Here is a 16,216-nt window from a genome sequence, read left to right on the forward strand (position 1 = left end):
TAATTAAATATACCATCATTTTCACCTATATATAAAAAAAAAAAAAATGTAGCCTATTTAGACCGTGTCTAAATAGTCTGTTTCCAAAATGGACCGCTGGAGGCCCTCTATTACCATTGAGTTAGTTCATTCAATATGCGCGAGGGTGGCGGCTTGCCACCCTCGGACCGCTGGAGGACCGCTAGACATTTAATAACGGAAAATATATTTTCCGTTATATAACGGACGCCAGCATCAAGGCTCGATGCAGACATAGAATGACTAGGTAAGTAAAACATCTCTTCTCCATATCTCCAATGTTTTAATTGAATATACCATCATTTTCATATATATATATATATATATATATAAAAAAAATGTAGCCTATTTAGACCGTTAGTCTGTTTCCAAAATGTTGCCTTTTTGTTGTGTGGCATCAACAACATACCGGTAGGGTAGGCCTACTGGCTTGTAGAGTTACCGTTACCTCAATCGTTTGACTAATAAATTAGGCCAACAGGATAAACAAAGATCGTCTCGTATATAAGTGGCTGCGCTGGAATATTTTACTCACACATGATAAATGTAAACAAACAAACAAAACCAATTTGTTTTTTTTGTTTGTAACGGTTAGTAACGATGCTATCGCGAAATGGGGTATTGATCGACAAGCAGTTTTAGATGTCGTGGGTTGATGGGCAAAGACAAATCACAGTATGACTTTTTCGAAATTAAGACTACTGGGGCCGGTGTTGTGTCGAGATCTGTTTCCCCGTCGAGATGTGTTGCACCAACTGGGCGTAAGCCTGGTCGTAACTACGCCTGGTCGTAACTTGGCGTTCTAAAGGCTGGTTTATGCTCGGTTACGTAAGCGTAAGCGCAAGCGCAAGAGGCCCTTGCGCGCCCTTGCGCCCCCCTTGCGCGACTTCTCACGTCTTGCGTGCGTCGGGCGATTTTTCTAGACTTGCGTCATTTTTTACGTAAGCTTTTACGCGAGCCGCCCAGCCTGCAAGGCTGTGATTGGTTTGCTGGTCTGGTTACTACTTCCTGTCTGGAGTATCACCCGGCAGGCTCATATACAAAAGCATTAACCTGAGGTGAAGTTAACTTTGCTGCCAACACATTATGTCGTTTTAAAATGTAGAGAGATATGCACATTTATACAACCCCAATGATCAACAACTTCATCACCCCTGTTCCTCTGTCTGTTGCCATCATTCACTGTGTATGGGGAGAACACGATCTGGCACATAAACAAACCAACGACTCCCACAGACAAAGACGTCATTCTCGAGGTCGTCTTCAACGAAAAACTTTCCTCCACATATTACTCCACCTACTGTTCTGGTGGTAAATTGCTTGGCAACACGCGCAACACGCGCAACCTAAAAGGGAGCATGAATTGCTTTGAGTAAATTTTGCGCAACAACGTAACACCAACGCTGAAGCATGGAGCGGCCTTAAGTCCAACCTAACCGTTACGCCGGTTGCACCAACTGGGCTTAGCGTTCTTTTCACTAAGACCAGGCGTACGCCTGGTCAGGGGCAGGCGTAGAGTTGCAACTGCTCAGTACGCTTCACTAAACTGCATTTCAAAGCACAGCCGGCGATATGATCAGTGTTCACAGATCGACTGCCTGTCGGGAAGATATCGCTGGCCGATTAGTCCGTTCTCAACTTATAATCAGTTGCGAATGTTGTTTTAACTATGTTTATATGTTTTATATAGGCCGACAAATTAAACAAATCTCTCCTAGTCTCAAAACAACTCAAAAAGACAACTGTCAAAAAGAACCATTCCCGTCTAAATGCCTGCTCGTCGTAAACCAGACATTACAAATACATATTTTAATTATATTCATTTGCAGTGTTTTATTGTTAGGCATTAACACAATTGATGAATGACAATGAGTGAACGAATGAATTATTTATTTCGGTGTCCAACAGCATGTCAAGTAAAATAGTAAACAGCTGTTGTCACGAGGTATCCTAGCAACGCGGTGATATGCGCATTCCATGGAACATTCACATGGCCGCGCATGGCTAAGACCGGGCGTAGTTGAGACCAGTCGTAAGTCCCGTTGGTGCAACCGGCGTTAGTTCCATTCTAACGCCAGGTCGTAACTAGACCTACTTAGCAGTTACGACCAGGCTTAGTTACGCCCAGTTGGTGCAACCGGCCCCTGGGGTTTATGGATGGCGTATGAGGTTTAACACAGGTCCTGTCACCAAAAAATGGTTAATTACAGCTCCGTTTTTCGTTTCACCAATTCTGGTAGGCCACCCTCTCTCGAACAAGCCTCGGCTGTTATCATACCCATAGTGCTAGCCCCACACGTTTCTGTTTTGTGTGTGTGTGTGTGTGTGTGTGTGTGTGTGTGTGTGTGTGTGTGTGTGTGTGTGTGTGTGTGTGTGTGTGTGTGTGTGTGTGTGTGTGTGTGTGTGTGTGTGTGTGTGTGTGTGTGTGTGTGAGAGAGAGTGAGTTGATGCAGCTGTCTCTTGTGAAGAACAGATAGTGATGTGTTTTTTCTCTCTCTCTTTATAGGTGACCAACAACAGTCTGTAGGCATACACTGTAAGGTAATTTAGGAATTTAATTTAATAGGCAACACTCGTGGCAACACTCGTGGCACAATGTCCAGTTACTGGAGCAAACGTAGAAGAATAGCTAGTGGGGTGGAAATGGATTTACAGAGCCTCACTTCCTCTTCAGCAAAGTGTGGGGGGGAAGGGGTATATGAAGTGACTGAGGGTAGTGGGGACTATGTCCTACCAGGACAAAGCAGGACAACAGTGTGTGAGCTGGCCCTTTCAGGACAGAGTAGCACTACAGTGTGTGAGCAGGCCCATGACAATGATGATGATAGTGATGGTGGAGTGAGTGATGACGATGATGATGATGATGATAATGATAATGATGATCATCATCATGACAGCGACGACACACAAAGTCAGTTAGCACAGTGGGCAGTTAGGAGAAGGATCAGCCATGCTGCGTTAGGGGATCTACTATCCATTCTGTCTGGCAAATTTCATGGGTTGCCAAAAGACCCAAGAACATTACTCAAAACAAAAACCACTCATGATGTTAAAAGTGTTTCAGGTGGTACTTACTCTCATTTCGGTTTTAATGACGCCATTTCGTCTCATCTTTCCAAAAACAACAATCCTTTGCCTTTAACAATACAAGTGAACATTGATGGCCTGCCCCTCTACAAAAGTTCAAATGCCCAGTTCTGGCCAATTTTAGGACTAATTGAGTGTTTCAAAAATCAGGTACAAACAAATAAGGTTCCTTTTGTTATAGGAATTTACTTTGGAAATCACAAACCGACAACCCTTGACTTTCTGACAGACTTTGTTAGTGACGTACGTCTTCTGGAGAGAGATGGTTTCTGTTACCAGGGTGCCTCTGTTTCAGTCGCCCTGTCTGCAGTAGTTTGTGATGCACCTGCACGCGCGTTTGTCAGAAGTTCAAAGGGTCACACAGGATTTTTTTGCTGTCACAAATGCCATCTAAAGGGAGTAACCTATCAGGGTAGGATGACATTTCCACAATTTGATGCACCTGCTCGACTAGACAGTGATCATTTGGAGGAATTAAATGATGATCAGCATTTCACTGGATTTAGTCCATTCAGCCTTCTGTCCGTAGGAATGGTCACACAGTTTCCCCATGACTACATGCATGTGGTTTGCTTAGGGGTAGTGCGGAAACTGTTGTACTTCTGGATGAAAAAACCATTACACACTCGCATAGGTACACCTGCTGTAAAAGAGGTGTCAACTGAACTCTTGCGCTATCGTTCCCATCTTCCCATCTTCCAAGCGAGTTCAACCGTAAGCCCCGACCTCTGTCCGAATTTGAGAGATGGAAAGCTACTGAGTTTCGCTCATTCCTACTATATACTGGGCCAGCATGCTTAAAGGGTAGAGTGCCGACACCAATTTATGACAACTTTATGTTGCTGTCTGTGGCCATGACCATCTTACTTAGTGTCACCTTAGTGGGAGATAAGGCAGACTATGCCCACACCCTACTCTTGGCATTTGTAAAGCACTGCAGCGAAGTCTATGGTAGGGAGTACGTTGGGTACAACATGCATGCATTAGTTCACCTTAGTGCACAAACAGAGAAGTATGGAGTGTTAGACAACGTATCATGCTTCCCATTTGAGAACTTCCTTGGGCAACTAAAACACATGATCAGAAAGCCAAACAAGCCCCTAGAACAGGTCATCCGCCGCTTGTCTGAGAGGAGCTTTAAGTCCAGCGAGTGTGTTACTAGTGTGACGTCCAGTCTATCCATCGAGCATTTCAGTGGCCCTGTACCACCTCACATTAGTGCAATCAAGCAGTTCAAAAAAATGACTGTTCAGGGGGCCGTCATCCAGGTTTCAGCCAGTGACCGTTGTGTGGAGCTAGCTGGGGGAAGGATAGTGGTAATTGACAACATCGTAGTTGACAACAAGGCAGACGTCCACATAGTGTTTAGGCCATTCACAAAGCTCTGCAACCTCTTCCACTATCCCCTTGAATCCTCTGAAGTTGGCATCTATCATCTATCTGCCCTGACACCCCAACTGCACCACACTCTAGCTGCCCACATAAAGAGGAAATATGTCCTGCTTCCAGTTAAGGATGGTTTTGCTGGGCTACCAATGGTACACCAGTAGGACTGCTGTTTTTGTATGTTTGCGTAAGTGTCACAGTTTTGTTCAGTTTTAACAGCTGATATGTTGTATCTGCCCATATCCTAAATCTGATGAATGGATTGAATGTTTTAGAAATTATAGTAGATCATTTTGTATTCACAAGTGTCCCAACTCATGTGGAATTGCTGTAGCAATTGTTATTATATTATTATATAGGTATTGAGCATTAACATGTCACTATTTCTCCCTTCAACAGACATACAAGATACATCATACAAGAAAATATATTTTTATTTATTTTATTTTATTTTATTTATTTGTATTTATTAAGAAATGTATTTAGTTGTGTCCTTCCCCGAGGAGGGGTTCATTTTTACTGTTCCCAACACATGGATTGCTTCCAATAATAAATGCTACTGGCCACCTTACACATCCAAAGAAAAAGTCAAGAAGGCTGCCTTAGCAAATGAATCCCCTGACCCCCAGACATGGACCTTGTATCCAGTGGTCATACTTAAAGTTAAAGGTAGGATTTGTGTATATTTACACATCATAATGTAGTGTTTTGCTTTGGGAGAAAATGTTTCAGGTTAACTATTGTAATGTTGTTTGTTTGATTTTGTTGTTGTTTGATATAGAAACGTATAAAAAGGCCCATAATTTTTATATGAAGGCAAAAAAAGGAGAGTCATTGGATACCACCGATGATGATGTGAAAAGAAAAAGAAAGTAAGATCATCATAATTTTACACAATGATGTGCAATATTATATTAAAAGGGAAGAAAATCTGGTACCACACGGATGTCTTTTTTAAATAATAATAATACTTCTTATTCGGTTGGTTATTTATAGAAAGGCGGAGTATGTGTTAACATGTGTAACATTGTTACACAGGCATTTATAACTAATCATCAATTCACCAATGATAATACCCTTAACTTTTTGTAATTTGTTTCATCTCAAGGCCAAATATGAAATTTTCCCTGCCCGACTACTCCAGTGAAGACGATGACAATCGGAATCTCCCCCCGCCTCCAAAAATCCCAAGAGCACCAGCAAAAAAAAAAACTATTCCAAATTCAGGTTAGTGATCTCTCTGAAAACAAATTCCATTTTCTTTATATTTATGCTTTGTCATGGTCTCTATCTCCTCTATCTATCATGGTCTCTTTGACTTTTTGTGCACACACATTTGCCACCATGCCCTCTGCATAGCATTGCTTTGTTCATTTTATAAGTTGCTTTAAAAGTGCCAGTTAAGTGTAATTTAACACGCTTTTACTTTTCCAATCTGTTCAACAGAGTTGACCACCGTTACTGCTCTGCCAGTAGCACCACCGCTCTTCCGCTCCAGCCATGCCGGTAAATACATAATACAGTGCACAACAGTTGACAGTCCACACCCCTCTCCCTCTCCAAATGCCAGCTGCTTTGTTCATTGTGGAATGAGGTGTACTTAAATGTGTTTGTGTTTTGGAAAGGTATTGCATTACCTTACTCTCCACCTTTTGCTTTGGTAGTATAAAACATCTTGTTGGTAGTAAAAAGGGAACAAATGTAGCACAAGCCATGCGGATAAATACATAATTTGCTTTATGAACTCTGGGACTTTGTCCATGCTGAAATCCGTGTCGCGTTGGAAACCATTTTTACCATAATCTTAATCTCTTTCAAACAGCATACAGTGAGCCTGGCAGAAGACATTGTGGAGGTACAATCAATTAAATCTTCCCCTCTTTTTTACCTTTGGTTATCATTTGGTCATTTCACTCAACACGCCTTTACTTTTCCAATCTGTTCAACAGAATTGACAGGTCCGACCTTTATTTTGCCGCCTCCACCACAGCACCCAGCAACATTTTTCAACTCCATCGATGCCGGTAAATACTCTTCAATTGCCAATTGCTTTGTTCATTGTTTTGGACAAAAGTGCCAGTTAAGTGTAATGTCATACCATTGCAGTTATCATTTCACTAAACATGCCTTTACTTTTCCAATCTGTTCAACAGAGTTGACCACCGTTACTGCTCTGCCAGTAGCACCACCGCTCTTCCGCTCCAGCCATGCCGGTAAATACATAATACAGTGCACAACAGTTGACAGTCCACACCCCTCTCCCTCTCCAAATGCCAGCTGCTTTGTTCATTGTGGAATGAGGTGTACTTAAATGTGTTTGTGTTTTGGAAAGGTATTGCATTACCTTACTCTCCACCTTTTGCTTTGGTAGTATAAAACATCTTGTTGGTAGTAAAAAGGGAACAAATGTAGCACAAGCCATGCGGATAAATACATAATTTGCTTTATGAACTCTGGGACTTTGTCCATGCTGAAATCCGTGTCGCGTTGGAAACCATTTTTACCATAATCTTAATCTCTTTCAAACAGCATACAGTGAGCCTGGCAGAAGACATTGTGGAGGTACAATCAATTAAATCTTCCCCTCTTTTTTACCTTTGGTTATCATTTGGTCATTTCACTCAACACGCCTTTACTTTTCCAATCTGTTCAACAGAATTGACAGGTCCGACCTTTATTTTGCCGCCTCCACCACAGCACCCAGCAACATTTTTCAACTCCATCGATGCCGGTAAATACTCTTCAATTGCCAATTGCTTTGTTCATTGTTTTGGACAAAAGTGCCAGTTAAGTGTAATGTCATACCATTGCAGTTATCATTTCACTAAACATGCCTTTACTTTTCCAATCTGTTCAACAGAGTTGACCACCGTTACTGCTCTGCCAGTAGCACCACCGCTCTTCCGCTCCAGCCATGCCGGTAAATACATAATACAGTGCACAACAGTTGACAGTCCACACCCCTCTCCCTCTCCAAATGCCAGCTGCTTTGTTCATTGTGGAATGAGGTGTACTTAAATGTGTTTGTGTTTTGGAAAGGTATTGCATTACCTTACTCTCCACCTTTTGCTTTGGTAGTATAAAACATCTTGTTGGTAGTAAAAAGGGAACAAATGTAGCACAAGCCATGCGGATAAATACATAATTTGCTTTATGAACTCTGGGACTTTGTCCATGCTGAAATCCGTGTCGCGTTGGAAACCATTTTTACCATAATCTTAATCTCTTTCAAACAGCATACAGTGAGCCTGGCAGAAGACATTGTGGAGGTACAATCAATTAAATCTTCCCCTCTTTTTTACCTTTGGTTATCATTTGGTCATTTCACTCAACACGCCTTTACTTTTCCAATCTGTTCAACAGAATTGACAGGTCCGACCTTTATTTTGCCGCCTCCACCACAGCACCCAGCAACATTTTTCAACTCCATCGATGCCGGTAAATACTCTTCAATTGCCAATTGCTTTGTTCATTGTTTTGGACAAAAGTGCCAGTTAAGTGTAATGTCATACCATTGCAGTTATCATTTCACTAAACATGCCTTTACTTTTCCAATCTGTTCAACAGAGTTGACCACCGTTACTGCTCTGCCAGTAGCACCACCGCTCTTCCGCTCCAGCCATGCCGGTAAATACATAATACAGTGCACAACAGTTGACAGTCCACACCCCTCTCCCTCTCCAAATGCCAGCTGCTTTGTTCATTGTGGAATGAGGTGTAGTTAAATGTGTTTGTGTTTTGGAAAGGTATTGCATTACCTTACTCTCCACCTTTTGCTTTGGTAATCAGTAATCAGTAATTCAGTAATCATCTCACTAAGTATGCCTTTTCATTTCCAATCTGTTCAACAGAGTTAACAAGTCAGACCACCACTCCTCCGTCAACTTCGCCCACATCTCTGCCAGTACCACCCCAGCAAGGTACTGCATTTTCATTAATCTGGCGCCAATATTAAGGGAGAAACAAGCCATGAAGGCCTCATTATGTGGGAAGGACATTCATCCCTGATTAAGTCAGGCAATTTCAGTCTCAACTTCTTTACATTACATACACTTTTTGTGTCAGACCAATTCTAATATATATTTTTTTATTCATAGATTTTTACAGACTTGTTCTGCAGCACCTCCGCACAATTGAGGAGGAGCTGAAGGAGGTGAAGCAGCAGGTGGCGGTCAACACAGCCATGATACAGAGACTAGGTGGTGGTGGTGTGGCAGATCTCGGCCTTGTGGAAGACACCAACATGCCATTGAGCAATGCCGAGGACCTGGACGAGCTGGAGAGGCGGCTTATATCTGATGTGGACCTAAAAAATCAACTGGTATGTCTTTTTAAATGTTTTGCAATATGATTATTGTAGCTATACAATTTCTAGCCTGGCTCTCGTAATGAATGTGGCTCTGCCTTGCTTTAATGTTGACTACTCAATGATTCAAAAATGCCATTCAAATCATGGAATGAATGCCGGGAACTGAGACCATGTGTGCATCTGAAACACCTGTCGCGTTTCACATCTGTTTTCCCTTCCCCACTACATTTAAATGTTGACCACGTCATATTAAAAGCCAGGCTATCCACGTCCTTGTTGTGTTGTTAAACTCGAATCTCATTCCCAAGTGGAGCGTTGTGTGCTGAATACATGACATGTTGTCCATTTTTGTCACCATATAGCAAAACAGCTTAAGCCGAAAACAGCTAAAATGTTTGACTGGGAGTTATGCCACTGTAATTTTGGTCTTTGCATTTCAGGTGAACATACTTGCTATTTTGGGAGGGAAAACCACCAAAGACGCAGTGAAGAGGATGCTGGGCCGGGCTTTCAGGAGGTCCCTGGCGCTCCAAATTAATTGGACTGGCGCAGCTGGAAAGATCGCTTTCAAGTCCCTAAACCTGAAGAGTGTGTTGCACAGTAAGTGATTTTGTGAAACTATTGTGAATGTGTTCAAGTATATAACCCCTGGCAAAAAAAAAGCATTTCGTGAGGGCACGCATACACATTGATGAAGGCAGACATGAAAGTGCTGAACATTAAAACTGAATTTTATTTAACTACTGCATCCTATTATACATGTAGGCTGTCTGCGTATCTTTGCAGTACAGAAGAGTGTTGAATGGGGAGCTTATGTAGCCCCCGCCTAAACGCATGGCATTATGGGGAAGTGAAGTTTATATACACTACATGGGTTCTACATTTTTGTTTTCTCCCAGCTGCGCGACACTAGCTGCGCACAACTCAACCTCTGATTGTTGGAAAGCGCTGTCGGTCAAAAAATTAGCTTACGTGGTTGGCTGCTGGTGTCTTGCCCCTCCTCACAACACTGTGTTTATAAACATGTGAATCCATGTATATTCTTCCATACACAACATCTCACTTACTCTTTGTTTTACTACAGGAGCCGTTCGGAGAGTGGTAACCACAGCCACTGAAGAGGAGCTTCAAAAAGAAGTCTCCCTGTATTTGAAGGGGGCGGCTGACAGGGAGGGAGGGAGAAAAGACAGGCAGAAAAGGGTGGTGAATGGGGATGGGGAGTGTTGAGCCCATGTTGGCCATATGCTTATGAAATAAACAAAATGTATTGAACCTAATAGCCTATGTGTGGTGAGTCTGTGTAATAGTTGCTGAGGATATATGTTTTTGTACTGGATTACTAAATTATAGAACACATTAAAAGGTTTCTCATCAGCAGGCTGTCTTTACCTTGGTAAATTTTGGTAACTTTGGTAAGCCCAGTAAATAATTGTAATTTTTTTGATTGAGGGCAAATGGAAAGTGTTGTAATGTATTAGATTACTATTTTAGTACATCATTTGAATTATTATGGCCATAAATAAGACCATAAAGGCCATAAATAAGGCCAATTCGAAGCTGGTGGCCCACCATCGGTTCTCTGGTGGTTCGCCGGCGGCTCAAAAGCGGCACAAGGGCGGCCCTTTATCTGCAGCCGCTTTTGAGCCGCCGACGGACCACCAGAGAACCGATGAGCAAAACTCCAGCGGGCCACCGGTGGGTACCGCCGTTGGACCGCCAACTCTGCCGCTGGTGGGCCGCCAGTGGGCCGCTAACCTAATGCTATCTGGGAGGTAATCCCTCCTCATTTTGTGCCGTTTTTTCAAAGCAACAACGATGGATCCCCCTGATCTGGACACTAACTTTTTAAATGGGACTTCAAATCAAAATGTAGGCTACAAGCTTCTAACAGGTAGAATAGCCAGTTCACTCTAAGTGTTTTATTTAAAAGAGAAAATAGCAGAATTCAAATTAATAAACGTCCCCTTTCATTTTCCATTTCTTTAAATAGTCAGACCCAGACTCATCTGATCCACAACATATATGAACCAGTGACCCACTGGACAAAATCTTTTGTTTGATTTACTTTACTGAAAGCCTTAGCCTAAAGTCTACTTTATCAAATGCATTAGTGTGACAGTGTGACAATATTTTCGCAAGGTGTAGCCCCCCCCCACGGGGCTTTTTGCATCGGGGAGAGAATTACTCAAAACTCCCCCCTATTGGCAGCCCCGGGGGTCCCGCCTGCAGAATGCCACCCCTCCAAATGAAATGGACAGTCCTCGTCCCACACCACTCCCATAGCCCTGGCTCAATGGCCACGTCCCTAGACTTTAACCACTACCTAAATGGAGCCTGCGGAGGCAGAGGTATCGGGGTTGAAGTAATTGGAGATACCGTTCGTTGAGTCCACACCACAGGCATACACTTCTGACAAGGTTAGTAGGCTACATTACTGCGCGCCATCATTTCCTTAAAAAAGTGGAAACTTTTTGGTTGTATCGACAAAGTCTCTGAATTGCAAGGAATTCTCCCCGTGTTTCTTTCTATATTCTAGGCTGTTAATCTGCAACTTTGTTTGCACGGGGAGATGTTTTATTCATTCACAATCAAGCAATCGAAGTCCTGTCGACCGTCAGAGGGAATTACCGGGATAGCGGTATAGGCGACCACTGTCTTACAAATGCAAACTTCTTGCGGACAAAAGCAAGTTTGGATCCCACATTGTCAACTTTCTCCCAAATAATTCAAGGCAGATATTCTCATCTTAGTTAAAAGGGAAATACTTTTAATCGCATTTTGGCACTGTCTGCAGATGTTCAAGTTATAAGAGTAGGCGTACATGTAAAGATATCGGTCTTGTGATGGTTTAATAACGTAACCAATGTATACCCCAATAATAGAGGACCTTTTTTTTCTCTTGAGCAAGGATTTAGGGACAAACATAAGGGGGAGAGAACTTAGAAAGAAAGAGAGGGGTTGCTGGGACATATTGTTCATGAGCGTTGCCTTAAGCCGAGCTTGTTAGGGCTTGCTCAATAAGCAGCCAGGCAGTGTATGTCACGCTGCATTATTATCGAGGAAACAGTTACTTTATTACAGCCATTTTTTGCAAACACACTTATATATATCTATACATACTTAGAGTGAGACTGATTGTGTTTGGCAAACATGGATTGATGACCACAACAGAGTCACTCTTCTAGTCAAGAGTGTTAGAGGCTCTTCTGGCATATTTATAGCAGGCTCATCATAAAGCATGTGTTAGGCTACAATTAGTGTATTTGCGTGAACCAAATATCCGAGGACAATGTGAAATGCGATCATGTCTAACGAGGGGATTTTACCATTGGGCTGTTTATGTCCTGCCTACCATCTGTCATCTTTAAATTTCAGTCCCTTTTGTGGAGCTTGGCTTCACGAATTCCCCACCTATCATCTGTTTTTTATCATCTGTTCTGGACGGCTTTTACCAATCTTTGCATCGGAACAATGTGCTCCTCCTACTCTCCTATTCTCTCTCTCTCGCTCTCTTGCTCTCTGACCTCTTTCCTCCTCTTTTTCTATCTATGTCCTAAATGTGGTTTGTCAACAATTAGGAGATTAATCTACTTCTAACCCTAACTTGTTGCATTCCTTTGATCGTTGTCCAACTCAACCTCTTGTATTCCATTCTGTCTCGCCCTGTAACCCACTCCAATATCATTTGTACAGCGGCTGCAAAGTCCCATTACCCCAGAGAGAGAAGTCCTACAGAGCAATAACTGGACCACAGCAGAGAGGGAGGGATCTCCCACAGCTTCTCTGACACGGTTCCTCCTGAGCCACTGAAGGAGACAGGGACTGCCTGGGACCCCAGTCCGGCACCATGGGTCGCTGGATGCTGTTATTGGCTTTCCTGTTGCTCCTCCAAGGCACTGCGGTGGTGGTGCTGCTCGGCTGGTACTCCGAGGGCAGCCTCTGCCGGCGGCCCCCGCCAGCCCAGGGCAAGGTCCACGTGCTGCTGGTCTCGTCCTGGCGCTCAGGCTCCTCCTTCCTGGGACAAGTCTTCAGCCAGCATCCGTCCGTCTTCTATCTGATGGAGCCCGCCTGGCACGTCTGGTCCCAGCTGTCAAACTATGGCAGACGCAAGCTGAAGATGGCGGTGAGGGACCTGGTCCGCAGCGTGTTCCAGTGCGACCTGTCGGCGGTGGAGGCCTACCTGCCCGAGCAGCACAACGTGTCCTCGCTGTTCATGTGGAGCCAGAGCCGGGCTCTCTGCTCCCCGCCCGCGTGTGCGCTGGGCGCCCGCGACCGCCTCAGCGACCCCAATGAATGCCAGAAAAGGTGTGACGCCAGGGGGCTGCGGGGCGCCGAGGCGGCCTGTCGCAGCTACAGCCACGTGGTGCTCAAGGAGGTGCGCTTCTTCGAGCTGGAGTCCCTGTACCCGCTCCTGCGAGACCCCAGCCTGGACCTGCGGATCGTCCACCTGGTGCGGGACCCGCGGGCCGTGATGTCCTCCAGGGAGAAGAAGGCCGCCGCCTTCTACACGGACAGCGGCATCGTGCTGGACCACGCCAAAGTCCCCGACCAGCAGCTGCAGCTGGAGGTCATGCAAGAGGTGTGCCGCAGCCACGTGCGCATCCACGAGCAAGCCACCCAGAAGCCCCCGGACTTCCTGCGGGGCCGCTACAAGATGGTGCGTTATGAGGACATAGTGCGGAACACCCTGGTCGAGGTCAACGACCTGTACAAGTTTGTGGGACTGGAGATGACCACGCGGGTCGGAGAATGGATCTACAAAGTCACCCATGGGAAAGACTCCAAAGGGGGCATCTTCGAGATCATCTCACAGAACGCCACATACCTCTCCCAGGCATGGCGCGCCACACTGGACCACAGCAAGGTCGTACGTATCCAGGAGTTGTGCAAAGGTGCCATGTCGTTGCTAGGGTACAGGATAGTTAATAGTGTACAAGAGCAGAAAGGTGTCAGTGTGGACCCTGTTAGCCCGAAGGGAGGGTACGAGTTTAGCTGGCTCCCTGCCAAAACAGAGACTGACAAAGGTAAATGAAAAGATTGGAGACCCACTGGTCTGTAGAGAGTACACACCTTTTAGGTCCTGACTATTAGAAAATCCTTTGGTAAAGACGACTTGAATGACAAGAACACAAGGGTTGATGCAATGTTTTGTGTTGAATTAACTATGAACTGTCAATGAGTGGGGCCAGTTCATATAGGTACGCTATGCTAGTATTCCTTAGTGTTTATGTTGAGCAATAACTATATCAACGTTTGGGGCTCATGCTAAAACATTCCAGAGGTTTGCACAACACAGACATCTGAATTAAAAAAGATGCTCCACCTAGTCCTAACAGGACTAGGTGGAGAGATTATATCTCAACACTGGCCTGGGAACACCTCAGGATCCCCCCGTCAGAGCTGGTCAATGTGGCCCGGGAAAGGGAAGTCTGGGGCCCCCTGCTTGAGCTGCTCCCCCCACGACCCGACCCCGGATAAGCGGACGAAGATGAGATGATGAGATGCTCCTAATTTTGAATATGTACATATTATGTAGAATCGACTTAATACGTTTTTAATCAAAGCTCTCTCGCTTATTATCTTTTACAAGATCTTGAACAGAGATTATAATATTTATTTGAAAGAAAATGTAAGAGAAAACCTATGATTTATTTCAATCTTACAATGGAATAGTTACTTTATTGTTCATAATGCTTTTGCTAGATGGAAAGGGGGATCTCAAATGCAAATGCTTCCAAAGATCATCTCACGTGATATGTATTGGGCTAAACCAAATAAGTTGGGCTCCATTGGGCTTTTATTTAGCCTTTTGTATTTGTCAAATAAATTCAAGCTCTGGGAGGTTTCATGTATTGCTGAATATGTTTATCCATCATTCAGTCTTTGGTCTTAGACATTTTGGACAATGGTTAAATTTCTTTGAATATGAAACGCATGGTTACTTTCAAATTGAACAGGGACATTTTAACTTCAATATTACCTTGGAATTCAACACAAATGTTGTTGCCAAAGTTGCCAATTCTTCACTGTACAGTCTAACTTTGTGGCCTTGATATTAAAATAAATATTTTTTCTGGGGATAATGTTGCGTGTCAAACTTCTGTGACAGGATGGTTTGGTTGTAATGAAATATCCTATCCTAGTTAACAGTAACACGAGTATCCTAGTGTTATCCTAGACAAGGATACTAGTGTATCCTTGTCAACAAGGATACAATCCTTGTTGACAAGGATATCGCTTGTTGGATACTTGCTGGGTACACACTATTGTGTGTTCCCATAACTACAACTACAAACAATCGGGTAAGGCTAGAATATAGATCACATTGTTTACATGTGAGAGACAGGAGAATAGGCTGAACATTTTGATGTAACATGTCTATGGTATAAAAACAGTAGGAGGAGCAGCAGTTTACAAATTGTGACCAGTGGGCGGCGGAGCAGTGCTCCTCCTCTCTGTCTCTCCTCTGTCTCTCCTCTGTTCCTCCTCTCTGTCTCTTCTGTCTCTCCTCTGTTCCTCCCCTCTGTCTCTTCTCTCTGTTCCTCCTCTCTGTTCCTCCTCTCTGTCTCTCCTCTCTGTTCCTCCTCTCTGTCTCTTCTCTCTGTTCCTCCTCTCTGTCTCTTCTCTCTGTTCCTCCTCTCTGTCTCTCCTCTCTGTTCCTCCTCTCTGTCTCTTCTCTCTGTTCCTCCTCTCTGTCTTTTCTCTCTGTTCCTCCTCTCTGTCTCTTCTCTCTGTTCCTCCTCTCTGTCTCTCCTCTCTGTCTCTTCTCTCTGTTCCTCCTTTCTGTCTTTTCTCTCTTTTCCTCCTCTCTGTCTCTCCTCTGTTCCTCCTCTCTGTCTCTTCTCTCTGTTCCTCCCCTCTGTCTCTTCTCTCTGTTCCTCCTCTCTGTCTCTTCTCTCTGTTCCTCCTCTCTGTCTCTTCTCTCTGTTCCTCCCCTCTGTCTCTTCTCTCTGTTCCTCCCCTCTGTCTCTTCTCTCTGTTCCTCCTCTCTGTCTCTCCTCTGTTTCTCCTCTCTGTCTCTCCTCTGAGGGGGGGTTAGACCAAGGCCCTGGCCCCCATGTGGCTACACCCCTGTATGAGACCAACCAATTCTGACCGTTTTCTTGAAAGCGCCATCACCAGTTTTACCTTTCTTCACACACTGCAGACTCCGTTGAGACGACAGCACTTATTCAAAGAGACACTTCCGGCTTCTCCCCATCACTGCTCCAGCGTGAAGTTCATTCTCACCTTAGCCCCTAGACGTTTCCATCATCTTACACAGCGGCGTAAATATCGACGGTGCAACCGGTGCACTGCACCGGAGCCCAGACGGCGTCAGGGGCCCATGGAGGAAGAAAAAGAAAAATGTGTCGGGGGCGCCCTCTGGTGGCGCCTTTAATTAAATAATTAAATTATACGAAACCCTCACTGTAG

The 16,216-nt window shown here is 44.3% G+C and overlaps 2 protein-coding genes and 1 long non-coding RNA gene across 3 annotated transcripts; all 3 read left to right on the plus strand.

Annotated features, from left to right (window-relative positions):
* The first annotated feature begins 2,706 nt into the window (after window positions 1-2,706).
* LOC130389607 (uncharacterized) lies at window positions 2,707-5,763 on the plus strand. The gene is made up of 3 exons (XR_008896576.1): window positions 2,707-5,160; window positions 5,273-5,363; window positions 5,600-5,763. It is a non-coding gene; the product is annotated as an uncharacterized LOC130389607 (long non-coding RNA).
* Window positions 5,764-5,771: 8 nt separating this feature from the next.
* Window positions 5,772-10,397, plus strand: LOC130389203 (uncharacterized). Its single transcript, XM_056598876.1, has 15 exons — window positions 5,772-5,799; window positions 5,938-5,997; window positions 6,314-6,346; window positions 6,441-6,515; window positions 6,645-6,704; window positions 7,021-7,053; window positions 7,148-7,222; window positions 7,352-7,411; window positions 7,728-7,760; window positions 7,855-7,929; window positions 8,059-8,118; window positions 8,343-8,411; window positions 8,589-8,812; window positions 9,241-9,400; window positions 9,885-10,397. The coding sequence occupies exons 1-15, from the start codon at window positions 5,772-5,774 to the stop codon at window positions 10,025-10,027; spliced, it is 1,188 nt and encodes a 395-aa protein (XP_056454851.1). The 3' UTR covers window positions 10,028-10,397.
* Window positions 10,398-11,045: 648 nt separating this feature from the next.
* chst6 (carbohydrate sulfotransferase 6) lies at window positions 11,046-14,872 on the plus strand. The gene is made up of 2 exons (XM_056598873.1): window positions 11,046-11,217; window positions 12,494-14,872. The coding sequence occupies exon 2, from the start codon at window positions 12,648-12,650 to the stop codon at window positions 13,830-13,832; it is 1,185 nt and encodes a 394-aa protein (XP_056454848.1). The 5' UTR covers window positions 11,046-11,217; window positions 12,494-12,647; the 3' UTR covers window positions 13,833-14,872.
* Window positions 14,873-16,216: the final 1,344 nt, after the last annotated feature.

The sequence above is a fragment of the Gadus chalcogrammus genome, chromosome 9 (assembly GCF_026213295.1).
Source record: "Gadus chalcogrammus isolate NIFS_2021 chromosome 9, NIFS_Gcha_1.0, whole genome shotgun sequence".
NCBI classification, from domain to species: domain Eukaryota; kingdom Metazoa; phylum Chordata; class Actinopteri; order Gadiformes; family Gadidae; genus Gadus; species Gadus chalcogrammus.

Coding starts and splice junctions, on each gene's coding strand:
- LOC130389203 (XM_056598876.1), top strand. CDS start 5,772: ATGGTCTCTATCTCCTCTATCTATCATG. Junction 7,054..7,147: donor TGGCAGAAGACATTGTGGAG/GTACAATCAATT, acceptor TCTGTTCAACAG/AATTGACAGGTCCGACCTTT. Junction 7,223..7,351: donor TTTCAACTCCATCGATGCCG/GTAAATACTCTT, acceptor TCTGTTCAACAG/AGTTGACCACCGTTACTGCT.
- chst6 (XM_056598873.1), top strand. CDS start 12,648: ATGGGTCGCTGGATGCTGTTATTGGCTTTCCTGTTGCTCCTCCAAGGC.